Source organism: Syngnathus scovelli, chromosome 16 (assembly GCF_024217435.2).
Source record: "Syngnathus scovelli strain Florida chromosome 16, RoL_Ssco_1.2, whole genome shotgun sequence".
NCBI classification, from domain to species: Eukaryota; Metazoa; Chordata; class Actinopteri; order Syngnathiformes; family Syngnathidae; genus Syngnathus; species Syngnathus scovelli.
The window spans coordinates 830459-858212 of NC_090862.1; the positions used below are offsets into that span (position 1 = coordinate 830459).

Below are 27754 nucleotides of genomic sequence, written 5' to 3' on the forward strand. Positions count from 1 at the left end.
TTTTTAAACATACTTCTGTTTTATTTACATCATATATAATAAGCTAAGCAGAGCAGAGTTATACTCATGAGCCATTCCAAAAATGTACACACGAGGGGCAATATGTTACATATGAACTATGTACAACATACGAGCGACACCGTATTAGTTTACGCCACACCACACGGGAGAGTGAGTGCATCGTTTGCTTTTTCTTTTCTCCCCCCCTTATGAAATCATTGTACACATCTTTGGAGGTGAGCTGGGGAAGAAGGAGGAGATAAGAAGCCAGCATGGCACAACGGAACATTCCAGAAAGGAGGCACTTGTTTGAACGCAAAGTTGTGAGGTTTGTGATCAGGAAGTGACAAGCGGAAGCGTCGACATAAAACCTAACACGAGTGACTATCCTGACACAAAAAGGCCTTTGTAAGCAGTGACGTCACAATACAAAATATATACGTATAAAATACTGTATATTTAAATATATTAAGGGAACGTTTCAAGTAGCGTCCGGCGAAAGAAATGTTTGTAAACCGTTAAAAAAGGAGTATTATTAAGGTTAAGAAGCAAACTTTCATATGTACAACTTAACAAGGCTTTATACAAATATTACAATATAATAGCAGAAGGAAAGGAAGCAAAACAAGGAAGCAAAACAGTTTTTTTCTCTCTCCCAACAACAATGAAAGAAAAAGCACCAACTCAAGGGGACTCTGAGCAAAAGTCTTGGGCCGGCCACCATCAAAGCTGAGCGCATTGACTCGTATCTGCATGTTTTCAGCACAGTGTTCATGTTCAAACTGGGAAGATCGTTACAGCGACTTACAATCTAAGATATCCAGTGGCGCCTCGAGCGAAAACAATGTTCCCGTTGAGGGGCTAATGGATTGCTTCATTAGTCATTTACTTTTGTTATTTTTTCATCAATTAGATGTGTTCCTGTTTAAAGAAAATAAAATCATGAACAGTGACTTTAAAAGCAAAGGTATATAGCAAACCTTGTTTTTTTGTGTGTGTGTGTGTGTGTGTGGGGGGGGGGCATCCATGCATGCTGGTGCCGTGTTATTTTTGTCATATTGTGACGGATACAATAAAATGTTTTCTAAATATTCAATCTCGATTGACTAAACAATTAAACACGACATTCATTTTTTGCACGGACACTTCTTTTGGTTTATAGCGCCTCTGCTGGTCATTTACCTTCATCCACTCCCGACGGACATCTGCTATTTAAACAAGTGTGGTGGCGCCCCAAAACCTTTGCTCAGTCGTAGTGGCGCTGATCAGGTAGGTCAGAGGGTCTCCACCTCAGAAAAGTACACATTTACAAAAAGAAGTAACAAAACCAGAAAGCTTTGGCAATGGGTTCACATGAAAAAACAACACCAATGAAACTAGCCAGTGCGCGCGCTGACCCGCAGCTGGGGGGCGGGAGGGGGCGAGCGAGCGAGCGAGCCGGCCTGCGATAGGCTAGGCTGAGAGTCACCTGGCTGCTTTCTGACAACGCGTCCCCTCTCGGTGACGGTGGCACGACCGGGATCCTGTCGGCTTGTCGCGGACGACGAGCATGAGGCACCGCATCAGCAGTTAGTGGTGGCATGTGGACCCGGAAGAGCCTTACTTGATGCCGTCGTCACTGGGGTCTCAGATTCTTCAGGCGCGGGAGGCGTCTTTTCTCACAGGTACTGGTGGAACCTGGACGTCTGGCGACCAGAAGACTCCGGCTGGGCGCCGTCGTCTCCTTTGGGGCTGACGGGCGAGAGCGGGAACGCCGTGACGGCCAGCGGCCGCTTGTCGCTCGGCGCCTCGGTGGGCGACGCCACCACCGTGTGTCGGCGCCAGGCGCGCCTCTTGCGGCGGCTCTCGGGCGACAGCGGCTTGCGCATGCCCGCGCTGCGCAGGTCGTCGGCCGAGCCCATCAGGCGTGCCTGGCGCACCAAGGCGGTGGGGGTGAAGGACGTCGCCTCGCTGGGGGGCGCCGGCAGCGGGGCGGCCGGCCTGACCCGGGACGGGCGGAGATTCTCCTGGCTGCTCCCCGACGGCGTGTGGCTCCTTGTCCTGGGTGTGGCGTCTCCCTCGGGGGTGGCGGCCGGGATCTCCAGCAGGTCGAGCGAGCGAGCCTTCATCTTCTTGCGTGCCAGGGTGTCGCACTGGATGAGCTTATGTGAGTTGAAGGACGGCCGCGAGTGCAGCCTGTGTGACGAAGACGTGGACGACGGCGTGGTGGAGCGAGCACCGCCGTCGCCGCCACCGCCGTCGCCACCGCCGTCGCCACCTCCGTCGCCACCGCCGGCTCTCTGCGTCACGCCCGCTGAGGGTTTGCGGGGCGGCGGCTTGGCGGGACGCTCCCGTGAGGCAAAGCCACTCTCATTGTCCGTCTCGCTCACCAGCTCGCTGTGCTCATCGTCGGCGTCGTCCGCGCCCAGGCTGCGGCCCAACGTGGACAGCGTGGAGTAGCCCGACACGATGGAGCGGGCGTCCGCCCTTCCTCCCGCCTCCTCGCCACTTTTTTCCGCCAGCGCCTCCTCCTCTTGGTCTTCTTTCACTTGCTCTTTCTCCTCCTGCTCTCCTTCGGCACAAGGAGCGCTGCCGGCTGCCGCCTCTTCCGTCTCCCCTTCCTCCTCCTCCTCCTCTTCCTCCGTCTTGACGGGCTCGTGCTCCGAGTCGTCGTCGGTGCTGCTGCCCACCCGCCGGGCGTTGTGACGCTTGCGGCGCTTGCGGCCCGTCACCGCCGACATGATGGACAGAGTCAGGAAGTCCTTGGCGGTGAGGTCTTTCTTGGAACCCCAGGACCCCTGAGGCAGAGGCGAGACGAGACACTGCATTTTGCAACACTCCTGATTCTGTGCTGGCTGGAGAGAGTTACTGATCATTATTTACCTTGGATTTGGCAGAGTCACTGTTGGTGGAGTCTGAAAGGTAAAGAAGAGGACATTTAGTAGCGCTGACAAAAAGTTTGGGAAGGAGGGCACAGAGACACTTGGCGCGATGCGATGGAGTCCTGTCAACAAAATGGAGGGCGGGGCTACCAAGTCAATTGTCTGCAAGTCACAGCCAGCCACCAATAGAGGGCAGCAGAGCAATTTTGCACTCCTAACTCACAGACTAGCACACACACCAAGGCTGACTTCCTCTGTGCCCTCTTGACTTGATACACATGCACACAGGAAGAGACTTTCAAAGAAAAAAACAAAGAGCACAAGGATCATCAAACATTGCAGTCAGTGACAGAGCAATGCAGCAATTAGAAAACACACGCACACGCACACGCACGTGGGACGGTGAAGGCAACATGCTCTCACAAAAACCTCTGGCTATTAGGTGGCGGAAAAGTCGCATTATCACAGTGACACACACACACACACACACACTTGAGGACAGTGAAGGCAATATGCTCTGACAAAGCTACTGGGGGGGGATCACACTGTCACCATGACACACTCGTATCGTACACTTACACACACAAGCAAGCACGCACACGCACACACACACACACACACACACGCATGTTGGCGTCCTACCGCAGCGGTTGCTCCACAGGCTCAGCTAAGAGAGTGAAGCAGAGTCACAAGATGAGCAATGTGCAGAGAGAAATTGAAAGCAGAGAGGACAGGGGGAAAAAAGTTCAACTAAAGGCTAAGTGAGCAACTTGAGTTGTCATGCTACATGGAAAGGAGGGAGGGAGGGAGGGAGGGAGGGAGGGAGGATGTGACACAACGGACTGCTCCACAAGGTGCAGGTATAAACGTCATCACCAAGGTTATCTAAGCCTACCTAGTATTTTATCATTTCAAATGAAAATGAGGCAGGCAGGAGCTGATTTGAGGTTTAGGCGACGCGCTCAATATTCTCCGTGCTCTGTCTGGCATAGCGACGCTCATTGGCGGCTTGACCTTCTCCTTTCTGCTTGCGTTACAGCTAGGAGGGTGCTTTAGCCGTTAGCCGCGGCCGGCGGTGCTCACCTGAAGCGTCGCCGAACAAAGCCGTCCGCCCAATATTGGAAAGCAGGTGGTCGATGTTAGGGGCGGGCTGCACGTCTTCAGTGTCCACTGGTGTCTGGATACAAATTCTTGCCATTAGGCCTCTTTGATTCATAACCCATACATTGAGACTTGATGGTTACAAACCTTTTCCTCCTTGTCCGTCTCCTCGCTGAAAAACCAGAGGTACTGCCAAAAAAAATCACGTCATGACATTGAATGTGTAAAGTGACAGTGTGTGTGTGTGTGTGTGTGTGTGTGTGTGTGTGTGTGTGTGAGGGCAAAACAGCGTGCCTGCGCTTACATGCTGTATGAGCGTTTCCACGATCTTGTAACGATCTGGCATGTGCGTGACCATGTCCTTCATGTTGTCCTCGGACGTGCGCACCAGCGTGGGCCCAAACACCAAAGCCAGGTTCCGAGGCTCCATCTGCACGCAGCGAGCCAGCCGGCCGGCCGGCCAGCCAGCGAGCGCACGGCGTTTACAAGAAAAAGTCCTTTGTCGCTGGAGTGCGTTCGAGCTGGGCGGCGGCGACTCACCCTGTTTTTATCCGAATGGTCTGCCACCGTCTTCAAGTGACACACCAAGAACTTGAGCGTGTGGTAGTAATAATCCGGAAGGTCTCGGATCTACAAAATGATGAGCGATCAGGACAGAGTCGGCTGCTTTCAAGTAGCGTGAACACAATGGAGTGTACCAGCTTCTTCATGGTCTTCAGCCTATCCGACGCGTCTTCCATTCTGTTGGCGTCGATGAAATCGTTGTACTTGTCTGCAAAAACGACACAGTGTCAGAGTGCGCGTGCGTGCGTGCGTGCAGCAGAACTTACCGTTGGTGAAGAGCGGCTCCGGAAGCTTCCGGAAGAAAGATTTCAGTAAACTGCTGACCACGTTGAGATCCTGCCACTTCTGTCCGCAACGAGGGAAAGAAAAAGGCTTCAGCTTCTGCGGGAGGAGAACGCTGTCTTCAAGCGCTCCTTTCACCTCCTCTGTCGGGTTGATGTCGACGCCCTTGTTGAGTTGCTCCTGGAGCAGCGACACCATGGCGTTGTTACCGGGCACGCGGTAGATGCCCGTGTACTCCAGACCCATGTCCTCCACCAGGCCGCAGCAGATCTCCACAATCAGCGGGATGAACTGATGCGCACATGAGGGGGATGTGAGCCTTTCTGAGCAAGAGAGAAAGGGTGGGGGGGCTGACCTTGTTGTTGACCCCCGGCTGGCAGTCCTCCAGCCTCACGCCAAAGGCTTTGGGTCCAGCTTTCTTGCTCTTCTTCATGATGTTGATTCCCCAAGGAGATTTGGGAGGGCTGCTTTCATCTGAGGAGGCCACATTAGATGGAAAAAACACAAATGAGTTTGGCTACCGACGAAATATTTCAGAATCAGTCATGATGGGGACCTTTGCCGTCAGGTCTGGGCGAGCGCGGTGCCCCCAAAGCGTTGTCGGTCTTGGCCAGCAGGAAGGGAGGCATCATGCGAGACATCCTGGGCGAAGAGTCGGGCTTACTGCCAGTCGGGCTGCGGAGGGAGGGAGGGAGGGAGAGCGGGAGGGAGAGAGGGAGGGAGAGAGGGAGGGAGAGTCAACAAGGTGTGAGGAGGGAAGGAGAGTCAACAAGGTGTGAGGAGGGAAGGAGAGTCAACAAGGTGTGAGGAGATATGAGCTGAAATGCAAGCGCTCACTGGCTGAAATGCATTAGCGTGGGGAAATCACTCAATGTGCCTCACCTCTGCTTCCTGTAGTCATTAAGTTTCTTATTGATCAGCGCCTGCCTGGAAAGGCCCAGCTCCTGCAACACGCGAGAGCAAAGAGCAATTGTTTTTTTCTCCGTCCGCCCTGAATTTGGCGGCGGCGGCGCCGACGCCCACCTCGCTCTCCGTCTTGCCGTTGTCCCTGATGACCTGGATCCAGTCCAGCATGTGGTCCCGGTCCTCGGCCTGCAGCAGGTACTCGCAGAAGTCCTGCGTGGTGAGCCTGAGGGCGTGCTTGCGCTTGGTCTCGCTGTAAGCGATGTCCACCAGGCAGCCGCGGATGCTGATGGGCTGCTCGTCCTCGGCGCCGGCGCCCAGCGTGGCGCCGCGCAGCACCGCCTCGCGCTTGTCCTTGTACAGGAAGAGCAACTGCGAGCGCAGCACGCAGAACACGCGCTTCCACGGGCGCATGCCGCTGCCCACCTTCTGCCACGGAGACAGAGAGAGTGGCGGTAGTCCAATGGGTTTGTTGTTGTTGTTGTTGTTGTTTTGCGCTTGCTTTACTGCTCACCTTGCCCTTTTCCGTGAGGATCTGCTTAAAGTGCAGCCAGCCTTCCCGCCGCATGTCGCTGTACGTGATGTTCCCCAACTCGGAGGTGGAGTGCCGCTTGGAGCGCACCTCCTCTGCCGTGCCCAGGTTGTCCAAAGACTGAAAAAGACAACTGCTGTCATTCTGCAGATCGAGCAGCGGAGGGCGCTAAAACGCAACGACAAGTTGGCTGTGGAAACCTTCTCGAGTTGGCTGATGAGTAAGTGGAGTGAGAATCCAATTCGAAAGGAGACCGTTTCTCTCTTTGTCAGGGCAAAATCAAGCATTTTGTGGGAGGGAGGGAGGGAGCAAGGAGTGTTTTCACTCCCTGATTTGACTTACCCCATCAGTGAAGAAGCTCTTGACTCTCTTTGGTAGCCTCCTGTTGGAAAACAAAGGCTCCTGAATGACATCACTTGCAAGCCATGAGCTGCTTGGCGCAAATTCACTCACGAGAAGACACGGCCGTCGTCCCGGAAAACGTTGAGTCCTTCGTCGCAGGATTTGGAGCGCTCTGCGGTGATGGCTAGAAGATAGGAGGAACGGCGACCTGATTTAATAGCGCCTGCTCGGCCACACCGTGAGCCGGCCCGGTGGAGATGGAAAAAGAAAGAAAGAAAGAAAGAAAGAAAGAAAGAAAGAAAGAAAGAAAGAAAGAAAGAAAGAAAGAAAGAAAGAAAATGGATGGATGGATTGAAAATCAAGAATGGTGATGTAATGCCAATCATCGGCCAGGTGACGATGGAAAGGGAGCGAGGGAGGGAGGGAGGGAGGGAGGGAGCGGGAAGATGGACGGCCATAAGCGTGCTCAGGTGTCCGCCACCGTCTCACTTGTTGACGTTTTAACCTTGCAAAATCCAAACCGCTGTGGTCACAACTGTGTTGAGAACGTGCAGCATGCCAAAGAAAAAATCAAATCAAGAGATAATCAAAAGTCATTTTCTGTCCAACGGGAAAGCAAGTTTTCCCCAAATCCGTCTCGTAAAAAAAATGAGCTCGACTCAAAATTTATTGATTCACACGATCCTTACGAACTAACTATTTGAGTATGGCACATGGACTCATTCCTTTCAAAAGTGTATTTTCAAATGAACCATTCGAGCATTCCGAGACTCAGTCTCTTGATTTGATTCTAATTTCCAAGCTGATGAAGCCGGCCGAGGAAAGAAAGAAGCAAGGCATGCAGCAGCAGCAGCAGCAGCAGCAGCAGCGTTGGCGGGGAACACACGGGAGGGGGCCCACTCACTGAGCCTAGCGGCGGCGGCGGCGGGGAAGGTGAAGGTGGGGGAAGCGGGACCGGCGGCCGAGGCCCAACTCGTGCCGCCGCTGGAGACCACCGAGGACGCCGGCACGTGGCGGGCGCGCAAGTCAGCGCTCGGGCTGGTGGGCTCGTCTGCGTGGGGAAAAGATGGCGCGCCAAAGGAAGAGGAGCAGGAGGAGGAGGAGGAGGAGGAGGAGGAAGAGGAGGACCGTGAGTTAGGTGTTGTTAGGAAGACCAATTAGGAGGAAGGGAATCTTTTTCGGCAACAAATTGCATTGCTTTACTTTCCTAGCGGTGTCGCTCAATGCAACATGCAAACGTGCTGCTACACGCTGAGCAGAAACGGCTTCTTTTGCTCCAACGTCAACCGCGTGTGGAGGGAGAATAGCGCAAACATATGAGCCACGCAAAAAAACACACATGGATGGGCCAGGATCTCGGAGAGAACGCACGCAAAATCCACGTGGTGTCTCGGCAAAGACAGGCGCCGCCGCCAATTGAAATCCGAGCGCCAATCGTTTTGTCATCCGTCCAAAAAGTGCCGTGTGCCTGTTGACATTGTGCCCAACAGCCAGCCGCATGTGACCAAGCGTGTCAACGGGGAACGGATCGAGAGATCGGCGCTTGGACGTGCTGCGACTTGCCGCGCCGCAAGAATGCGCTCAAGCGTTTGGGCGGGCGCAACGTCTCCTGACTGACTGACTGACTGACTGACTGACTGACTGATTGACTGACTGACTGACTGACTGACTGACCATGCGCAGATACAGGCTGGGCTTTCAGTCAAAAATGAGCCCACCCACATTGGGAAAGGATAAGATTGAGAGTCAAGACGCACGCTTACCGATGAAGGGGATGGACGCCAGCGAATCGTCCTCCGGGGAGACCAGCTTGCCGTTGGCCTTGAACGGCAGCACGGCCGTGTCTCCCGAAGAGCTGGAGGTGGCCGCCGAGTCCGCCGGGGCTTCCGGCGAGAACAAGGAGGGCTCCAGGCCGTCCATGGCCAGCGCGTAGTGGGGGTGCCGCATGGCGTTCCTCCGTCCGCTGGGGGGCTTCTGCCGCATCACCACCTCCTGGCTCTGCCCCGCCACCTCAGCCGAACCCCGCTCGTGGTTGGTGGGTCTGTAGGCTCTCTCCTGGGATTCGGGCGAGGTGGAGGCCAAAGGGGCGGCGGCGCCCTCGGGCCCGGCCGCCGCGCCCTCGGGCGGGCTGCTGTTCCAGTTCAAGTGGGGGCCAGAGTACGAGGGGTCCCTGAAAGAGTGGGCCTGCTGCATGATGCGTCCCGTCTTACGATAGAAGGAAGGGCTGTAGCTGCGGTAGCCCAGCGGCTGCTCGTCGGCGCTTTGGACCGGAGGAAGCCGCCTGCTGCTCTTGGGGACCGCCGGCGCCTGCTGCCCTTGGCCCGGGCAATGGCTCTGCTTGGAGTGCGAGGGTCGGGCCACGGGGGCGGCTTGCGGCGCCGGGTACGGACCGCTGTGCCTCTGGTGGACGTCGGTCCTGGGGGGCGGCTTGGGCGCTCGGTTCCACCGAGACGAGAGCTGCGCGCCGGCCGAGGCTCGGTCCAACATCTCCAGCGAACGTCCGTGGCTGTGGAAGTGCACCAGGAGGTTTTCTGAGCGAGTCCTCGCGTAGTAGTCGGGGGCCCACTCCTCACAGCGTCCCGACGGCTGCGCTAACAGCAGAGTGTCCTGGGAGGCGCTGTGCGGCCAGCCTCCGCCCGCCCGCTGCGGAGGCCTCCCGGACTCACTCAGCCGGTCCTGCGAGTAGCTCCGTTGGCGCGCCCGTACGCTGCGTCCGGAGCGTTCCGGCACTTGGTTGCGGTACCACTCTGACAGCGCTCGCTGGCAACGCTGGCTTTGGTCGTGACCCGGGTGAGACTCGCGCGGGCGGGCTCGCGCGGCGTCGGCGCCGTGGTGGCGATCGGGGTAGTGGACCTGCAAGGGGCTGCTGGATAAAGGTCCCGCCGAGGAGGATGAAGACGAGTAAGAGCGCCCCCTGCTTTGCCCCTGAGGCTGCTGCCCGCTCATGCCGTGCTGGATGTCGTCGTCGGCGCGGTGGCGGCGGCGGCGGGCCGGACTCCTGCGAGCCGCCGCGCCGCCGGGCTCCACCGAGCGGCCGTCTTGCCAAGCGGCTGCTGTGCGGTTGTCCAAGGGCGAGGAGGGACCGGGGGAACCGGGCCAGCGACTCCAATTATCCAGCTGGTTGTGGCCCACGGGGGCAGGCGGGGGAGCGCCTGCGGGCGACATGGCGCGAGGGTAGCAGAGGGGCGGCGGCGGCGGCAGGTTCTCAGCTCCCCCCGAGAAAGGCTCGTTGCCAGTCAGGTAGGCATCTTGCGAGTACGCCTGCGACAAAAGCCAAGGCAGGTGAGGCGGCTGAGGTGCTGTTTTCACATGCCGTGAACAAGTTTGACGACGACAACAACACGATCAAAGACGGCGCGGCGCGTTCAAAATGGCAACGGGCTCGGAGACGCAAACGCGCCACTCAGGAGAGGAGGTGGCGGCGGCGGCGGCCACAAACTCTCTTGACTGAAGCCGCCACGACTTACATGTTGCCCAACAAATCCTTGTGAAACATCAAAACATTCCAAAGTCGTATACGTGTCTCCTCTTTGCGTTGAATATATCCAATCTAGTTATTATTTGACTGCTGGCTCCCTTGATCTTGTTTTCGGCTACGCTCGCTCTCTCGCTCTCTCGCTCTCTCTCTCTCGCTCTGTGCTTGTGTGTACGCACGCGTGTGTCACTCCGCCCAGTGGGAGTGCACAGGAGGAGTGACGTCATGCCAGGAATGCAGTTGACGAAGAAGACGGAGGTTGACAATGCACAACTCTTGCTTGGGGAACGTGGACACATTTGCGGTCTAACAAAGGTTCCCACAAGGCACAGCGATTTGGAGCATTCTGTTTCCAAAACGATCGCCAATGTTTTTCTTCTGTGTCGTGGTCAAGCAAGTCCCACTTACCAACTGAAGCACGTCTTCATCCTTTGGCATAATAGACAGCTCCAGCACACTTTCACTGGTGACAAATAGAAGAGGCGTGCGTCAATTCTTTCACGCATGTCGTCTGCGTGGCTTGGAACGCTTCTCACCTGTTCTGGATGAGGGCGATCACCTGGGAGTACGTCTTTCCCAGCACGCTTTCGCCGTTCACCTTCACCAGACGATCACCTGACGGACAAATAATGTTTCCCAATATTTTGCTGCTCCTATTAGGGGGGCGGGCTCAAGGCATTCCCCGCATTCGGGCTGCGCTGAACATTTTCCGATGTTCCTTATATTGTTGCTTTATGCTCTTGCTAACATTTTGCCACCGCGGAAGGAGCGGACGGCGTTCTCCCTTACCGGTACACAGGCCCGCTTGATGGGCAGGACCTTTCTCCCGCACATTCTTCACAAAAATGGTGTCCATCGGCTCCAGTCGTCCTTTCTGGTAAGCTGCGCAAATCAAAGAAAAAATCGATACGTTTGCGCACGTTTCGAAATGAGGAGTCCTCCTCCAGATGGCCCATTTTTAGAGGCACTTCTGCAAAGTTGCTGTAGAGGGCGCAAGGAGGCTGCAGAGTGGAAGTAATCAGGAGCTGTGCATTTCGAGTCCCCCCATTCCGAACCTTTTCATCACCTTAAGACTTACATTCGCAAAGAAAAAGACAATACCATTTTCTACCACAGGACTGCAATTTGCATGCTTTTTCATCGTGGCTTGGGAGGAAAAACAAGACAGCTCACCTTTGCCGTTGCCGTTGCCATTCTCCTCATCCTGCAAATAAAACAATGGCAATTTTACACCAATGGGCCAGCCTGCCTTTTTTGATACACATGTCATTATGTTTGGGGAAAACGATTGATTGCACTTGACATAGCAAAATAGTTTCTGGGTGCACCGCTTGACGTTGTTTTCCTTTGAAGCAGCAACTTAACATGGCTTCACAATGACGCAATCCACACAGTGTGCCTGCCTGCCAGCGAGGCTGCCTGCGAGGCTGCCTGCGAGGCTGCCTGCCTGCCTGCGAGGCTGCCTGCGAGGCTGCCTGCCTGCGAGGCTGCCTGCCAGCCAGCCAGCCAGCCAGCTGAGTGGACACTTTCTGCTGAGTGTGGGCTTTAGGCCTCGCTGAGTGGGCTAATTCCTGACTGGCTGCGCACAATGTCGCGGGCCGCCCGGGGCTTTACACAAAGCGGAGGAGACCCTTACAGACCCCAGACGTCTCCAGAATTTCATTTGGTGTCAAAAAGACGAGTTAAGGCGCAGAACCAAATCTGAATTTGCTCGAGAACAATCAGGTCCCTCTTGCGCCTTTCTTTTTCTAGCACACCTGGTCTCCATTTCTGCCCGGTTCTTACTGTGCGCAAGATAACGCTAACTGTAGCTCAGCGGCGGGCGCGGGGTCAAGCGGGTCGAGACAAACGCTCAAGTGAGCAAAGATCATTAACGCGGTCGGATCAGGTCGGGAAGGAGGACTTTTCAGCCGTGCTAATGGGACCGTGCGTGCGTGCGTGTGGGCAAACGTCTCCAGATGGCGGAGGCAGGCCGTTGAAAACAACCCGTCTATTATGATAGTGAATGGAAGGCCTTGTGCTGGCCGGCTGTGCGGTGCGGTGCCGCTCGCAGGCGGGCGGGCGGGCGCTACCAGGCCACGCTGGAACAATAGAGCCCAATGCTCCTCTGCCTCCGCTGTTGCATGCTGGATTTTGGACCTTGGGTTTTCTTTGGGCTGGATTTGAACAATCGCAGAGAGGACGGTTAGGGTTTCCAACCATGGAGGTGCAATCATCAATTTGTTCCGACGGTGTGGCCTTCACTTTTTTGAGGGATTGATTCTCTTTGAATTGGCAAGTTTCAAATGTCAGATCATTTCTCACCTTGAGCTCACTGTGCAGGGTGGACTCCGGAGGGTAAACGATGAAGTGGCGCAGGGTGAAGCCAAAGCCCTGCGAGTTCTTGCGGAGGACCAGCGTGCGGGGGCCCTTCCACGCCACGCCCGGCCGGGTCGCCACGGGCGGCCGGGGGTTGTTGTCGGTGGCGGCGGGCGACGAGAGAGCATCCCTCCGCCCTTTCGCCTGCAAAGAGATTGCATTGAATCCATGTGTCAGGAAGGATGCTGGCCCACATGCCTGACCTTGGAGATTCCCAGCCTCTCTCCAAAGATGTCATTCCCAAAAGGCTGAGTCAATAAAACAGACACACACCAGAAGTCTCACCCCCGTGCTGCCCTGGAGACTCACATCTGTCAATCACACGCTGTCACCTGACCAAACAAGCGGGAGCCGGGGGGGGGGCCCAAAATGGCCCCAACAACTTCAAAGCTACAAAAATTGTGCGGAATGAAACTTTCCCACGATTTAACACAAAACAAAAAAACAAGCCAAGGCTTGGTGGGGCAGTCGGTGTGTGATGTCACCCAGTTAAGCTAGCATTAGCGAAATGTCTCGGCAACTGTTTTACCAACTTTACTGCCGAATTTTTTTTTAAATGTCTGTTTGGTCAAAACTTCACTTCCTGACATAAGCATGACCACACATGGCTGACAACACACAAGCGCTTAGGCAGGTGGGTGCACCGCAACAGGAAGTGGCATGCCGGAGGCAGGAAGTGGGCTCGCGTTACAGGGCAGGACAACCAGACGCGCCTAAAAATAACTTCCACTACTTTGCTCCTTCGCCTCCTCCTTCACCCTTCTCCTTCATTTTCCATCAGGAAAAAACACCTCCATTTTTCAACGCTGTGGAAATAGCAGAACATTCAGAGCGTTTCGCCCACTGGATTATGAATGATATCACTTCTTTTTTTGAAACGTATTTGACGTTTCATTCATAAAATGAAATACTCATTTTAATGCATACTCAATGCATTAAAACTTTCTATTCAGGAAAACCTTTTAGAGAGAGAGCGAGAGAGAGAGAGAGAGAGCGAGAGAGAGAGAGAGCGAGAGAGCGCGAGAGAGAGAGAGGCACACGGATGTTGGTCGGAGAGAGAGAAAAAAAACAGGCCAAAAAAGGAAGTGAAGGAGGGCCAAATGAGAAATTCCTCAGAGGGAGCACTTTGGACAAGTCGCAACACACGCCAACGTGAATAAGAGGATGAAGCGAGAGAGAAAGAGAAAGAAGGAGGTGGAGTATCGGGTCCCGGCAAAGGGACAGGCTCCGGCACGCCGCTTTTCCACCGCACGGCCCCGCCCGACCGCCCGCCCGCCCGGGAAAAGCCAGCCAAACCTGTCATTAGCTCAAACACGGCAGCACAGGCCCGAAGGGTCAGAGCCGGCCGGCCGGCCGGCGGCACCGGAGCCTCGTCCGGCCGGAGCTGTGCACCTTGTGCACGGGGAGGGACACACACAGGCACACACACACGCAAGGATTAGGACTAAGACTTATTTCAGTTGAGTGACTATGTCCATATTTTGACTTCCCATTGGAGTGCATATTTTGGCCTCGTCCTCAATTTTGGAGGAAGTGACTTTTCACTCCATGACGGGAGGGAAGCGGGATCAACCTGCACAGGAAACCATTCAAAAGTCAAGTTGGCATCATCAGCAGTGAGCTAACAAGAGATAGCCCCCCCCCCCCCCCCCCATATGAGCAATTGAGTCTTTCAAAGCAGCATGAAAAACAGACTCTTTTGAAAGCAGCAGCCAACCAAGAAACGATGCCGTTTGCGTGTGCGAATCTCCTTGGTGTCCCGTTCAATCAACGACGCTGCTCAGGGCAGAGCACCTCATTGACCAGTGGCTAGCACGGCCGAGCTCAAAGTCAAAGTGAACACAGAAAATACATACAGTATACTATGTCGTGTGTCCAAATACAAGGAAGGAAATGCCGTTTTGCTCGACTTTGATGACAATTTGATGCCTCCAGTCGGCGTAATAGCAAAGTGGTAGCCCCCTTTTCGGGCCCGCTGCAACAATGGGGCAGCTGAGAGCTGCAACCTGTTTGAAAAGTGGAGCTTTACGCCGACACAAATGCTGACAAATGAGCCTTTAATCCCGATGACCGCCGCCCGGTGGCAGCGGCGGCGGGGTGATTCCTCAAGCGGCCAAGGTGAGCTTTTATTGGGATCATTTGAATGTCAGTTGGGCAAATCAGTTGAACCGGTTTCTCCACGTCTAGGATACCAGCTCTGCTCAGGGAACCGGCTCCTCCGCTCGTGATCACCATTCCAAAATAAAATGAGCCGCATGTACTACGTCAACATTTTTGGGTGTCGCGGGGGGCCGCCGGAGCTACGTGACCTCCGACCCGTGCTCTCGCCATTTTAGGCGAGGAGAAAAACACAGAGAGGAAGCGTGAAAAGTGAAGATGATACAGAGTGGAGCGAGCCGTTTTCAAGCGTGATTGTGGGAAAAGCCGAGAGGTCGCAGGACACGGACGCTCAGCCGTCTCCGTCGGTCGGTCGGTCGGGGTTTAGGTCACGCTCGCGGCCGGGACCTCGGGAATGCGCGGCCGATGTTTACCAGGCAAACTCTTGTCAACTCTTACGCTAGCGTGAATGGCACCAGTATGCAACTAATGACTTTGGAAATGAGTGACAACATTTAGTGAGCTGAGCTGGGCTGGGCTGAGCTGAGCTGGGCTGGGCTGGGCTGGGCGCAGTGGGGCTAAAAGCGCATCAAGTAGCAGCAGGCCCAAAAGTGCAATGATGATGACGGCATACTGTCCATCCAGATTAGAAAAGATGCTTTTAGCGGCTTCTGAAGGCTACCAAAGCCCAAAAAAGAAAAGAAGCTTTGCTCCAAATCACAAGGACTATGTACATACTTTGCCACATCTACAATGCTTTCTCATGAAAGATGCAATATTTCAGCCATACACTCCACTAGTTTTGGACCAAAATTGCTGCAAAAAATGCTAATTATGGCCTTGAAATCGACAACACGTGCTGCAGTCAGTCCTAAATGTTGCAACCAATCACGTGACGTCACGCCACCACCACCATCACGCACGCACGCTCGCACGCGCCCTCCTCGCCTTACCCTCAACTGACGGGAAATGTGGTGACATCCGACGGGCGCGATCGGCGGCCCGGCGACGCCACGAAGCACCGCCACCCAGATGCAGCGAGGCTCGGGGGAACTGCAGTCCACTCCCACCGGGTTCTGGAAGCTCCAGTCGGACCCCACCGGCACGGGGCGTGGGAGCATAGCGGCGGGCATGGGAACGGGGCGCTGGCTCACGTGCGCATGGCTAACCCAGCGCATGGGACACAGTGGAGGATCTGGAACTTGACTGGACTTCCCTTTGCCATCTCCCTCGGCAAGTCTTAATCCCGTACGCTCTCTGGACAGAGCGAGCGGCAGAGAGAGAGAAACAGAGAGAGAGAGAGAGAGCGAGAGAGAGAGAGAGAGTGTGACAGCGTGGCCGTCCCACCCGCTGCTCTTCTGCATACAAAGCCAGTGCGGTGCGTCCACCCCCAAAACACACACACACACAGCGGCTGGCTGGCTGGCTGGCCGGCTGGCTGGCTGGCCGGCCGGCTTGTCTCCTCCTCCTTCACTGTGGATGGCTAAAAGCTGACAAATCCTCTCATCTCTGTCAGCAAGCCACCAGAAGTCAACTTCCACCAGGGCAGAAACAACTCGTGTAATCCCCAAAAACATCACGCGGGGCAGATGCCGTGGCAGCACGTGTGCTGCGTGCGTGCGTGCGTGCGTGTGGAAGTGGGCGGGTTGACGCAAAGTGGTACTCGACAAGAGAGGAAACGATTTTGCAAGCGCAACTTGTCATTCAATGAAATGAGCAAGCGCCTCAAAACTGGACCGATATTCTTTTTCAAAACAAGTTTCCCATGCATGCACCAAACGGCGCTCAGCGTTGGAGTCACTCAAGTTGACATCGTTAATTGTCCCAGCAAAGGCTCGTGCACGTGTCCAGATGCTCGGCTGCTTCACGCACAAATAAGTGTCAAGAATGGACAGTGTGTCTGTTCCAATGCGCCAAATTGCTTCTCTCTGCCTTCACACAGGACATGCATGGGGAAAGAGCAATGGCGAAGAGGAGTGCCATGAAAAGTACACATTTTGCTTGTTGTTGTCATTCTAGCCACACATTTGGCCACAAAAATGCTCGCTGGCCAAAATGATTTCTTCAGCCTTCTACACTGATTTGTTGTTTTTAAGACTACACAATGGAGGTCATAAAAATGGAAAGAAAACACGCTGTCACTTTGCGTGCAACAATTGTTAGCACACGCACTCAAGGCTAACTATAAATACACTTGGCTATTGTATATAATTAAGCGGCGCAGCTGCACGATTTGGCTGAGAGGCCGCCGCCGCCGCCGCCGCGCGTCGAGCGGCCCTGCCTTAAGTGCGCCACTACAAACATCCATTGGGTGTCGCTGCGGGGACAACAGCGCATGTGTTGCTTGCTCCATCAGATTAGCCCGATGATAGTGATTAATCTCACATCATCAGTGCTGGGCCAACAGATTAACAAAACTCAGCCCTCCTGTTTTTTTGGTTTGTTTGCTTTTGTTTTTATCCCAACTGGAACTGAGGGCCAAGACTAAACAATAGAATGAACAACATGTGATGAAATGAAGACACTAAACCACAATATTGCCACAAATAATTAGAAAAATAACCACAACACAGAAAACGTCCCACAATTATGACATTACAAACAAAACACAAAATGTAGACAAGGAATAACCAAAAATAGAAGAACTAAAATACTATAACAAAAACCCTTGAAAATAAACGACAAGGAAAAAGGCCTTAGGCTGAAAAAAGTGATAGCGGAGCTGGCTGTACATGCCGGGTGCCGTTAGCAGCAGGCGGCCACTAGAGGGAAGCCACCACTGGGCCTGATGGAGGGAGGGAGCGAGGGAGGGAGCGAGGGAGCAAGGGAGGGAGGGAGGGAGCGAGCGAGCGAGGGAGGGAGGGAGGGAGCGAGCGAGCGAGCGAGGGAGGGACCGCGTTCATGGACAGCACCGCCAATGCCAGCCTTCCAGCCAGCGTGTGCACTGGGCCTGACACAGCTGAGGGAGGGCTGCTATCAACTACAAATCGCATCAAATAAAGGCAATAAGGGCCATGCCAGATGTTGGGGACATCTGGAGAGCTGCGTCGGTCGGCTGGGTTTCATCATCCCCCCCCCCCCCCCCCCCCGCAGCCGGCCGGCCGTGACACACATTCCCTCGCAGACACGCTCCAATTCGCTCCTGTACGGCAAATTCCTGACCGATTTTCCCCCGCTTGTCGTGACACGCCAGCGCCGGTATCACGGGATGCTGATTCAACGCCGAGGCGCAGGCCATCCGGAGCGGCCGTGACTCGAGCCATCCTGAATCCTGAGCAATCCCAAACAGGCCTGAGCTGCCGTGGGACGAGGAAAGATAATGACGGAAACAAACAAAAATCCCTACCTTTTAAAAGGGGAGTCGAGCGTCCACATTCAGCTAACAATGGGAGCGGGGCCTGTCTCAAGCCAGGCAACTTTTACAGAGTTTTAGAGCAACCACAACTCGTTTCAAATGGACTGACTATAGGTGAAAGGTTAAGCTTTTCAAAAAGACTGCGGGGGGGGGCACAAGAGAGTTCTAGCTCAATTTACTCTGAAAATTGTGGCTACAGACAAGCATTCACAATGACCAATGTGGCACTACACTCGTCGGCAGTTGCAGTTTCGGAAGCTTTACTTCCTGTGACGATGATGCCGTTTGGAAAGGGAGCGGGGGAGCGTAAGTCCCCCCCCCGCACACTTCTCCATCGCTTCATCTCCCATCCATGTGCCGACCACAGCCGCTGGGAGCAATCAGAGCGGTCACGTCTGAGCTGCAGTAAGAGCCTGCCCTTGCTCTCTCCTTCCTCCCTCCCTTTCTTCTTTCTGCATCTGGGCAGCCAGAGGCCCGCATGTCCAAAATTAGCTCATCCCCGCCTCTGTGTAATTACACCGGTGAGATTATAAATTTGGCATTGGCCGGTGACGTCACTGGGGGAGGCGTGGCCAACGAGGCCGGAGCCCCGGAGTTTATTACAGCCAGCGACACGGGCCGCCTGGAGTTTCCATTTGAGCTCATCTGGTTTGTGCATTCCTGCCACGCATCAGGGCTCCAAAGTGCTCCGGAGGAGGTGCGCCCATGTCCAGACCATTTAGGGAGTTCTCCGAGGATATGCGTACGTATGTAACGCACTCCAAATTCCACCTGGTGCCAATGCACGTGAAGCTTTTCCCAAATCTATTTGCAAAAGGACCCGAGTGAGAGTTGTCGTTCCCAGCCTGCTGCCGCTCGCTCGCTTCTTTGAAGATGGTCAGAAGAGCAGAGCAGAGCAGAGCAGAGCGTGCCGTGCCATCATTGCGACAACATGGATGGAGGGATGGCGGGAGGGAGGGATTGCAGCGGGAGCTTGATGAATCTTCATGTGGAGCATGAAATCCATCCACTTTCTTAATAAACTGGCTCAGCTGAGCACAACAAGCGCATTCTGCTCCACCTTGAGGACACAATTTAAAGGTCCGCCTTGGGAACTCGCCGCTTCACTTTGTTGGGAAACATTCTTGCGTTCTAAATGAACCGAATTTTGAACTCAAGCAAACGACAAGAAAAAGAAAGTATGCAGAGCATTGTGGAGATGACGTACGTGGACGTGGGCACCGACAACATAATGCCAGCACTGAACGTAAACAATGGCAGCATTGTGACGCTAGCTTCTCTGCGGCTTTTGCTAGCTTCTCGCTAATTTCCATCCCATGACTCGGACTGTCAAGACGGTCCCGTCCGGTCCGCAAGCAGCAACAACAACAACAACATGAGTGGAAAGTGGCACGTCACTCGGCTTCACTTGTCTGCCGGACTTGCCGAGCAACTTCCCAACCTGTTCCATGAGCATCATTCTGTGGTCATGAATCATTGGGATGGATTCTCTTCATTCCCTCCTCTGCTGACATTCCACTTTCAAGCCTGGAGGGGATTTCATTGGACACAAGATAACCGTGATTCTGAAGTGACAAAATGAGCAGAAAAAAACCTGACGTACTACATCCGAGTGTCTTCACGGTGGACCATAATGCTCCTCAAGCGGACCAAAATATCCTCAACGTGGACACTAGACTAGAATGTTCCCAAAGTGGATGACAATGTTGTCAAGTGGATGGATCACAGCAGCCGCAGCCAGCCAGCCAGCGACAGCCAGCTAGCCAGCCAGCCAGCGCACAATGGAACAGCCAAGTCCATGCTGAACCAACAAGACCAGACCTGTCCTTCTTTCCGGAATATATGAAATGGCCTCATCTCTCAAGCACGCCGGCAGGGGGAACACATGGGGTGGGGGTTCTGTTTTTACATACATTTTTTAAAAAATCGCCTTTAACAGGTTTACCAAACAACAATGGGCGCTCTGCTCGAGTCGACAAGGTCGATGACGACGGATGTCCTTCGACGCGACCACAACGGCAGCTGGTGTGGAGAACCTCCGCGTGCAAACATGGCAGACCAAGTACAATAACAGAGCTGCAAACATAATGACAGTGTGCATGTGTGCGTGTTTCATGTCCGTAAATAACCTCCACCAATTCAATCCAACTTTATTGAAGTATTGTCTTACGGCGCACGATCCTCCATCGCAAGGACCGAGCGGCAACTTGGATCAATAGACGCATTTTGCAGCCAGCCAGCCAGGCAGGGAGGCAGGCAGGCAGGCAGCCAGGCCGGCCGGCCTTGGTTGGCGAGCAGGGCGTGGCTGCCTGGCTGATGCTGCAAAGGAGCACGGATGACAGGAAAACGGGTAGTGCTTTTATCCACATGGCAATTCAGAGCAAACCGCTATAATCCTCAAGTGGACTAATACGAGAGTGTCCATAAATGAGATCAGAATGTCCAGAAGGGCTATCAAAATGTGGATGAGAAGATTCCTAATGCAGACCAAAATGTCAGCCATGGGAACGTAAACACGGACCAGACAGAATACTCCCAAGACTCAAAGTGGAAAACTGTATTGTCACTCACTCTGGTGACATCAGGAATAGTCACCAATGTTGTGATGGCACACGAAACGCCGCCATGATTCCCCAAAACACCACACAAGAGCTTCTTGAGCACAACACACGCGTGTGGGGGTGGGAAAATGACTTTTAAGAACTTGCCATGTAAAAGTTTGCCAGGGATAGCTTGAGATGTTTGACTGACTGACTGTCTGACTGACTGACTGACTGACTGCATCGGTCCCACTTTTCCCATCTTGTCATTTGCTGTGACGTCACCACCGCCACCCATTTGGCTTGCCTCACCTTTGCCCGAAGCGCAATTTGACGACGTCGCGTCAGCATAACGTTTGCACAGACGCCGATATGAGGCCCTCGCGAGTCACTCCGTGGAGTGTCACTACATCCCGTCTCGGGACGTCCCGCTCGGACTGACAGGCGGCCAAGCCGAGGCCAGTCCGCCCTCCCCTCCGCGATTGCCGCGCCATGCAGCATCGACTCGGACAAAAGGCTCGCCCTAGCCCTGGTCAGACTGGGGTCCCTCCGGGCAACGCCGCGAAAATGCTATAACAAAGGCTTCAAAAGTTGCAGTCTCCGTCCGTGTGCTGTTTGTTAATCGGCTTAGGAGTCACGTTCGTTCGGCTCGCTCGGCACAACGGCGGCGGCGTCAGCGCTCCCCGTAGGCAGCAACGCTCGCTCGCTCGCTCGCACAACCGCTACCTCCACTCGGTCGGTTGTCCTCCACGCAAAAAACAAGGCGGGCGGCGTTGACTTACGTGCAGCTCGGAGGAGTAGGGAGGTATTCCAACAAGGCAGAAGGCAACTCCATTCATTGGGCGGCGGAGGCTGTCGGACGGTGGCCACGAGACACGTTTGCAGGCAGGGCTTTTCCTAACAACTCGGAGGAGAAGCTCGAGTTGTTATCCTTCCTTCTCTCCTCAACTCCAGCACCATCGCCGCTTCTCTCTCTCTCTTTCTTTCCTTCTATCTTTCTATCTATCTACTACTACTTCCCCCAGACAATCGCCTCTGCGTGTGTCTCTGAGCGGGCTGCCCCCTCCATTCCATTCCATTCTATTCCATTCCATTCCATTCCACTCCACTCCACTCCGTGTCCTGCCCAGCCTGGCTGCCCGCCGCCCCTCCTTCTTCTACGACTTTTTCTTCCCCTTCTTCGGTGGTTGGCCGTTTCCGTCAAGTCAGCGGCAAACAACATAAAAGGCGCCGGAAGTAGCGATTCAAACTAAAGCGCTAGCACGACGAGTGATTCAGAAGAATCCCAGATGGCTAGATTGAACAACGGACTTTAGTGTATTGAATATTTTTATTCCAGTAAAAGCAAAAACTAGTTTGGTCAGCATTTTTTATTTTTTTTTTAATTATCTGTGATAGAAGTTCCACACTCACCTGCCATGATCAAATCCAGTGATAGACTACATATGTTTTTCCCCCCCATAAATATACATATGCAGTTGAACCCACCCCACACGTTTTAAACAACTTTTAAAACACACTTTTTAAATACATTGTGTATTTAAAATTGCATGTCTAAAACGTATCGCAAATACTAAGTGTACATAACGGCCCGGCCCGGCCCGCATCTTAAGCACAAAGACAACAAATATGCACACGGCGGGCGGTCCTGACCGACCGACCGACCGACTGACCGACTGACCGACCGCCCGCCTTCCCCTTCCTCGCGGGGCACGCTACAATTGGGAGTCATTCTGGGAAAGGTGTCGAAGGAAAAAGTATTTTTAGACAAGCACGGGAAGCTTACTCGTGGACATAATAGCTTGAAGCTCAGCCCGCTTGCCAAGTCACTTTACTTTGGGTAGGACGTGATCCAACGAGAGCAAATTGGAAGGGCAACACAACACAACGCAACGCAAGCGTTGAAGAGGCTCCACGATGAGGGCCCGTGTGGCTGCCATTACGCCATCGGTAACATGTGAATTCAAAGACCAGTCCCAAATTGTTTCGAAATATATACTACTAGGTTTCAAAGCAATCCCTTCATTCTTTATGATGACATGCACTTACAGGCCTCCTCCGTCCGTTGCAATCCATGACGCCAAAGTGAAGCGACACCATCTGAGCGAGGGTCAGACCCTCCTGAGGGAGGGAGGGAGGGAGGGAGGGAGGGGGGCCGTGACATAATGTCGTGCTCAGCCCAACGCCGTAAACAAGCGTCAGTGTTTAGACGCTTGACCGAGCGCACGTTTCCCTCCCTCCACTAGCGATTACTGCTCATGCGGGAGACCAATCACGGAGACCCCCCCTTGAGATGATGAGGGGAGGCGGAGCGCTGGGTGATGATGATGATGATACTAAGATGATCATGACACTAAGATCAAATGCAATCAATAATACGTTCATATAAATGAAGGAATAATACATGTCGTTTCAGTTCAAAAACGGCAATTGAAATCAATTCAGTTCAAATTGCAGCCTCGTTCAAAGATTTGGTCAAATCATTGATTGAACGATTCAAGAAAACCACTACGGCGACTTTGGCAGCATGGGGAAAAAATAAAACAAAGCTGACAGGAGCGACATTCCGGGTTATTCAGCGCTTCTTATAAATGGCATCTGTGGCTAGAAATATCGTTCAATCCCCGAAAACTTCCCCTTTCCTCTCGCCTTTCTTGTGAGAATGAAAATAAATCCTGGGGCTGAGTCATCCTTCCAGGAGCAACCCGGCCGGCACTTTCCTGTTTCTTCAGAGTGCCAGGGCCAGGGCCAGGGCCAGTGCCAGTGCCAGGGCCAGCGCCGCCGCCACCGCCGCACCTTTCACAGCTCCGCTTCCCGTCCACTCGGCTCCGTCACTTCCTGCGGCGATGGGACAATGTGACTCCCGGACAAAAGAGTTTGTCATTCAGGAAGCCCTTTGTCTCTTTATCGCCCACAATATTTACAAAGCGCAACCTCGCAATTCCTTGACACTGAGTGTCTTAATTATGACGAAGAGCGGATAGATGAGGCTTACTGGAAAACAGACGTCTGCGTACCGCGTCTGGAAGAATACGTCCTAGATTCCATAGGTCAGGCTATACGGAGGAGGTAGAAAATCCAAACTTGAAATGTATGAAAATGTGAAATTCTTGGAATTTTTTTACTACAATACATTTGCATTTAATTTACATTCAAACTGAAAACAAGGAAGTTTGCTCAAGTTCACATACTGGCTAAAGAGAAAAAGTGATGCAATAAAACAAAGAAATAGTCAGACTGAAGTCAGAATAAGAAAAAGAGCACACCATCTGCTCTCTTGCAGCTAGCTCATTGTACAGACAGACGTCCGTCCTCCAGAAAGAGATAATCCCCACCACACTAGCTGGAAGACACACACACACACACACACGCACACGCGCACACACACACGCGGATGCACTTGCAATGTACGCCACACGAGGGCGCAATATAGCATGCGAAGAGTGAACGCCAAATGTATTCCTCTGCTCCTAGTCAACTGGTTTAGGTTCGAACATTTGGGACAAATCACATTTCAACACATTTTAAAAATAATAAAGTCAAAACTACATCAATTAGATAAATACACAATGGAAAAACAAACACAAGAAACAAAATGCTGCCAACAAAGGTTGACTACCCTGCACATTCATTCTCTCTCTCTCTCTCCCCCCCCCCCCCCCCCCCCCCCCCCCCCCCCGCACGCACACACATTAATAGTGAGACACAAAGTAGTAATGGTCGTAAAGCAGTATCTGTTTACTTCCTGGAGAGACGGGTGTCCTAGTTTTGCGTCCCGGGACAATCTGGCCATTGTGCGAGCCTGCGGGCATCCACCACATTGGCCTTTGCCTGCATATTAGCAACACGGACGCTGTACTGTACTGGACAAACGCTAAGTGCGCACGCACGCACGCACGCACGCACGCACGCACGCACGCACGCACGCACGCACGCACGCACGCACGCACGCACGCATGCACCCACCCACCACACACACCCATGAACGTATAGTCCTACCCTGACATACAAGTTTAGTTTGACCAAGCTAAGAAGCAAGTGTATTCACAATTATTTTCCAAAGAAATAGATTTTTTTTGACTCAAATGGCTTTGGGCAAATTCTGACTCGTCCAAACACAACAAGAAAACATTCCAAGATGAGAAGCTAGTTGGGGGGGGGGGGCTTTCCTGGGGTGGGCTGTCAGATTAGACCACCTGTTCCACCATGAGGGAGGCAGGCAGGCAGGCAGGCGCACAAACATGCTCATTCTTCTCCTTGATCCTTCTCTCTCGCACATTTGTCCACATTCCCTCTCACCTACTCGGTCGGACAGTTGTGACTCATTAGGCGCTTGGACGCCGCCGCCGCGCACGGTCGCTCTCGACTTTTCCTGCCACGTGAAATACTACAATATGTGGAGGCGTGGCAAGTCATCTAGTATAGTAGGTCAACTAGTAGTATGTAGTACATATCCGCCGCCCTCCGTGGAGACGTTCTCCCTTGCCGCCCGTCCAGGTCGACCTTAATGACCGTTGACCGAAAAAGCGCGTTGACCCTAAGCAATGTCGACGTTTGGCTCATCGCCTGGCCTCGGCCTGCGCTCCTTTTCCCCTCGCATCGATCCAGAAGGATGTGGCAGAAAGAGGGCGCTGGCCCTAATTCTGTGCCCTCCTCCTTCGCACACTCCATTATTGCAAAAGTCTAACAACACGCATGACATGCGTATTTATTTTGACATCTCTGATGTGTACATGGAGCTGCCACTACTGTACAGTACAGCGCTACGCTAGCTCGGCTAACCGGCATAAGGTCGATTCCACGTGCGCCTGTGGGAGTTCTGCCTGGATACGCTTGACTCTCATGTCAGTGAGTGAGTTTATCCTTGAAAGTCATCTTCCGCACAAACACACACACTTGCAGAGGGGGAAACACAAGGCAAAGATAAAGATAAAGCGGCCTTGCTGGCTGCTAAACAGCAATAATAATACCGAGTCACATGACCCACAGGAAGTAGGATAACCATATTCGTGTTCGAATGACAGGAGTCATCAACTTAGAAATAGCATTTAAGCCTCCCTCCCTCCCTCCCGTTGTGCTAAAAGCTAGCATTCAAAACAAACGGACACAACGTTAGGTACACTTGCACAACCTAGTACAAGAGTTACATACTTTATTTGTTTGTTGGGTTATTTACTCGTTATTTATTCAGCACGCTGTTGTTTTATTTGATTGTCTATTGCGTGCCATGTCTTGTCACCATGGGATAGCGGGGAACGAAATTTCGGTTTCTTTGTGTGTCTTTGGCATGTGAAGAAATTGACAATAGAGCTGACTTTGACTTTGATATCCAAATGTGTATTCAGAGCTGTAAAGTGTTTCATATTTTTTGTCTGTATTTTGAGGGAAAAATAAACAAGAAAAGCCTAAATGTTGTTGCAGACAAGTGAATAGTGCATCACAATAAAAAGTGAAGAAAATTCTGCTTCTATTGGACAGCAAAAAAAAAAAAAAAAAAGGAAAACTTCTACCCCAAAATATCATTGCAAGATACAATACAGCATTGCATTGCAATGCATTGCATTGCATTGCATTGCATTAGCGCGCGTGCAGGTGTACCTAATAAACCGAGCATTGATAGCGTAACACTTATTGTGACACTGCTGAGCATCACTTGATGACATCATCGCCACTTCTGCTATATGAGGCTTCACGGGGCAGGTTAAGTTCGGGGGAGACCAACGGCGTGAACCGAAGCGCTGCCCTGCCCTGGCCGTGCCAGCCAGGGCGTGTCCCCCCTCCCTCCCTCCCTCCCTCACCACCCCGCTTCCGGGCGGGATGAGGTCATGGGATGTACACACTTGTTTGCACATCTGCGGAGGCTGCGTTACCTCTCGAAGGGACGTCAATGGAAGGAAGGGCAGCAAAGTAACGTTGTCATGCAAGCATTGAGATGGAACCCTTCCCTTCCCTTCCCTTTCCCCCTGTGCATCCTCACCTGCTCCATGATTTCAGCGTGCCATGACGGCTCTCCTCTTCCTCTTCTTCTTCGTCTTCTTCTTCTTCTTGTTCCCCGCGTAGTATTCCAAACAACTCTCGTCCACGTTCTATTCCCGGCTTCTCCCGTGTCCTGATGGGAATCCTCGCCACCGAAAAAAAAAGACTCCCGCTCTCTTGTGTCGTACGCTCACACACATTGCTGTTCGTCTCTTCCCTTTGCTCCTTTCCCCTCCCCCTTTCCCGCTGCAGAGGGTTAGGGTAGCCAATCAGAGGGAAGCAGCGGAAAGGGCGGCCGCCTCTTGATTGGCCGGCTGGCTGGCTCCGGAGTTGTGCCTCGCGCGCGCTCCAGCTGTCCCTCTCATGCTTCCTTCACTAAAAACCTCTGTTGCCATTGACGACAGCAACCAACACGCTATTGGATGGATTTACAAACAGCGAGAGGGGGGCATGTTGGGACATGTAGTCCTCTTTTTTGCTTTAGGCCCGGCCATTCCTGTTGAGCGCAAGGGGGGGATGACCCATACATCCTTTCGTGGGAAACTCCCAACCAGCAAATAACAGGAACTCCACAAGTGAAGAGTTGAGTGAGACAAACACACACCCTTAAGGCTTTCAAAGTCAAGCCGGACGTGATGCATTTACGAATAAGCGGCGGTGAAAGGGGAGGTTCAGGTGCACGACGAAGTTGGGGGAAATACAGTAAGTAGTGCCTTGAGATAATTTGGCAAAAAAATATCCAATACTAGTTACAAAAATACCTGGTGAAGTCATCAGAAACCCCCAAAAAACTGTCAAAGGGCGCCCCGTGCTGGCCTAAAAAAAACATCACATCTACCACGACTTCCATTTGAATCATCTTTAATGAACACAAAATCTTTAAGCAATACAATGCCAGCAAGTAAGCTTTGGTGCTAACCGAAAGGTGATCTTCATGCGTGTGTACAGCTAATAAATACCAAAAACAAGTGAGTTTAAATCACTGTGAATGCTCCACCGAGGTGCTTCCAAGCCGTATTGTGCTGACTTGTCACAAAAACAAGATGAACTAATTGAATCATTCGGGAGAGTCCATCCGTTAGCTTCTGCATGGAGAGGCTTCATTGTCCAGCCATTGGTTGTCCTCCCTGAAACAGATGAGGCCCAATAACTATACACGTCACCAGACAACAAATATTCGGACATATTCCAAAAAGTGCAAAATAAACATAAACATAGGCAAAATGATCCCATTTACGTAATGCCTATAAACGCATCCTGACCCTCGTCCGGGATGGAAGCAGAAGGGATGCAGACCAAAGGCGCCTCGCCTCGCCTCGCCTCGCCTCGCCTCGCGTCGCCTCCTTTTCTTTTTAGTCGCACTCCGCA

General features: G+C 53.1%; 1 protein-coding gene across 8 annotated transcripts; it reads right to left on the bottom strand.

Moving 5' to 3' along the window:
* Nucleotides 1-26616, bottom strand: arhgap23a (Rho GTPase activating protein 23a). 8 transcript variants are annotated; one of them, XM_049744032.2, is made up of 25 exons: nucleotides 15469-17269; nucleotides 12365-12562; nucleotides 11234-11264; nucleotides 10850-10942; nucleotides 10597-10675; nucleotides 10469-10523; nucleotides 8349-9846; nucleotides 7490-7636; nucleotides 6697-6808; nucleotides 6586-6625; nucleotides 6226-6363; nucleotides 5832-6140; nucleotides 5691-5752; nucleotides 5365-5483; nucleotides 5164-5282; nucleotides 4947-5099; nucleotides 4793-4871; nucleotides 4661-4734; nucleotides 4503-4592; nucleotides 4267-4392; nucleotides 4110-4151; nucleotides 3945-4038; nucleotides 3504-3528; nucleotides 2863-2894; nucleotides 2630-2777 (listed from the first exon to the last, which is right to left on the bottom strand). In XM_049744032.2, the coding sequence occupies exons 1-24, from the start codon at nucleotides 16090-16092 to the stop codon at nucleotides 2879-2881; spliced, it is 4323 nt and encodes a 1440-aa protein (XP_049599989.1). In that variant the 5' UTR covers nucleotides 16093-17269; the 3' UTR covers nucleotides 2630-2777; nucleotides 2863-2878. The 8 variants fall into 8 exon arrangements, with proteins under 8 accessions (XP_049599988.1, XP_049599987.1, XP_049599983.1 ...); XM_049744031.2 differs by lacking the exons at nucleotides 3504-3528; nucleotides 15469-17269 and adding an exon at nucleotides 26388-26616 and having other exon boundaries at nucleotides 1-2777; XM_049744030.2 differs by lacking the exons at nucleotides 3504-3528; nucleotides 15469-17269 and adding an exon at nucleotides 21193-21774 and having other exon boundaries at nucleotides 1-2777.
* Nucleotides 26617-27754: the final 1138 nt, after the last annotated feature.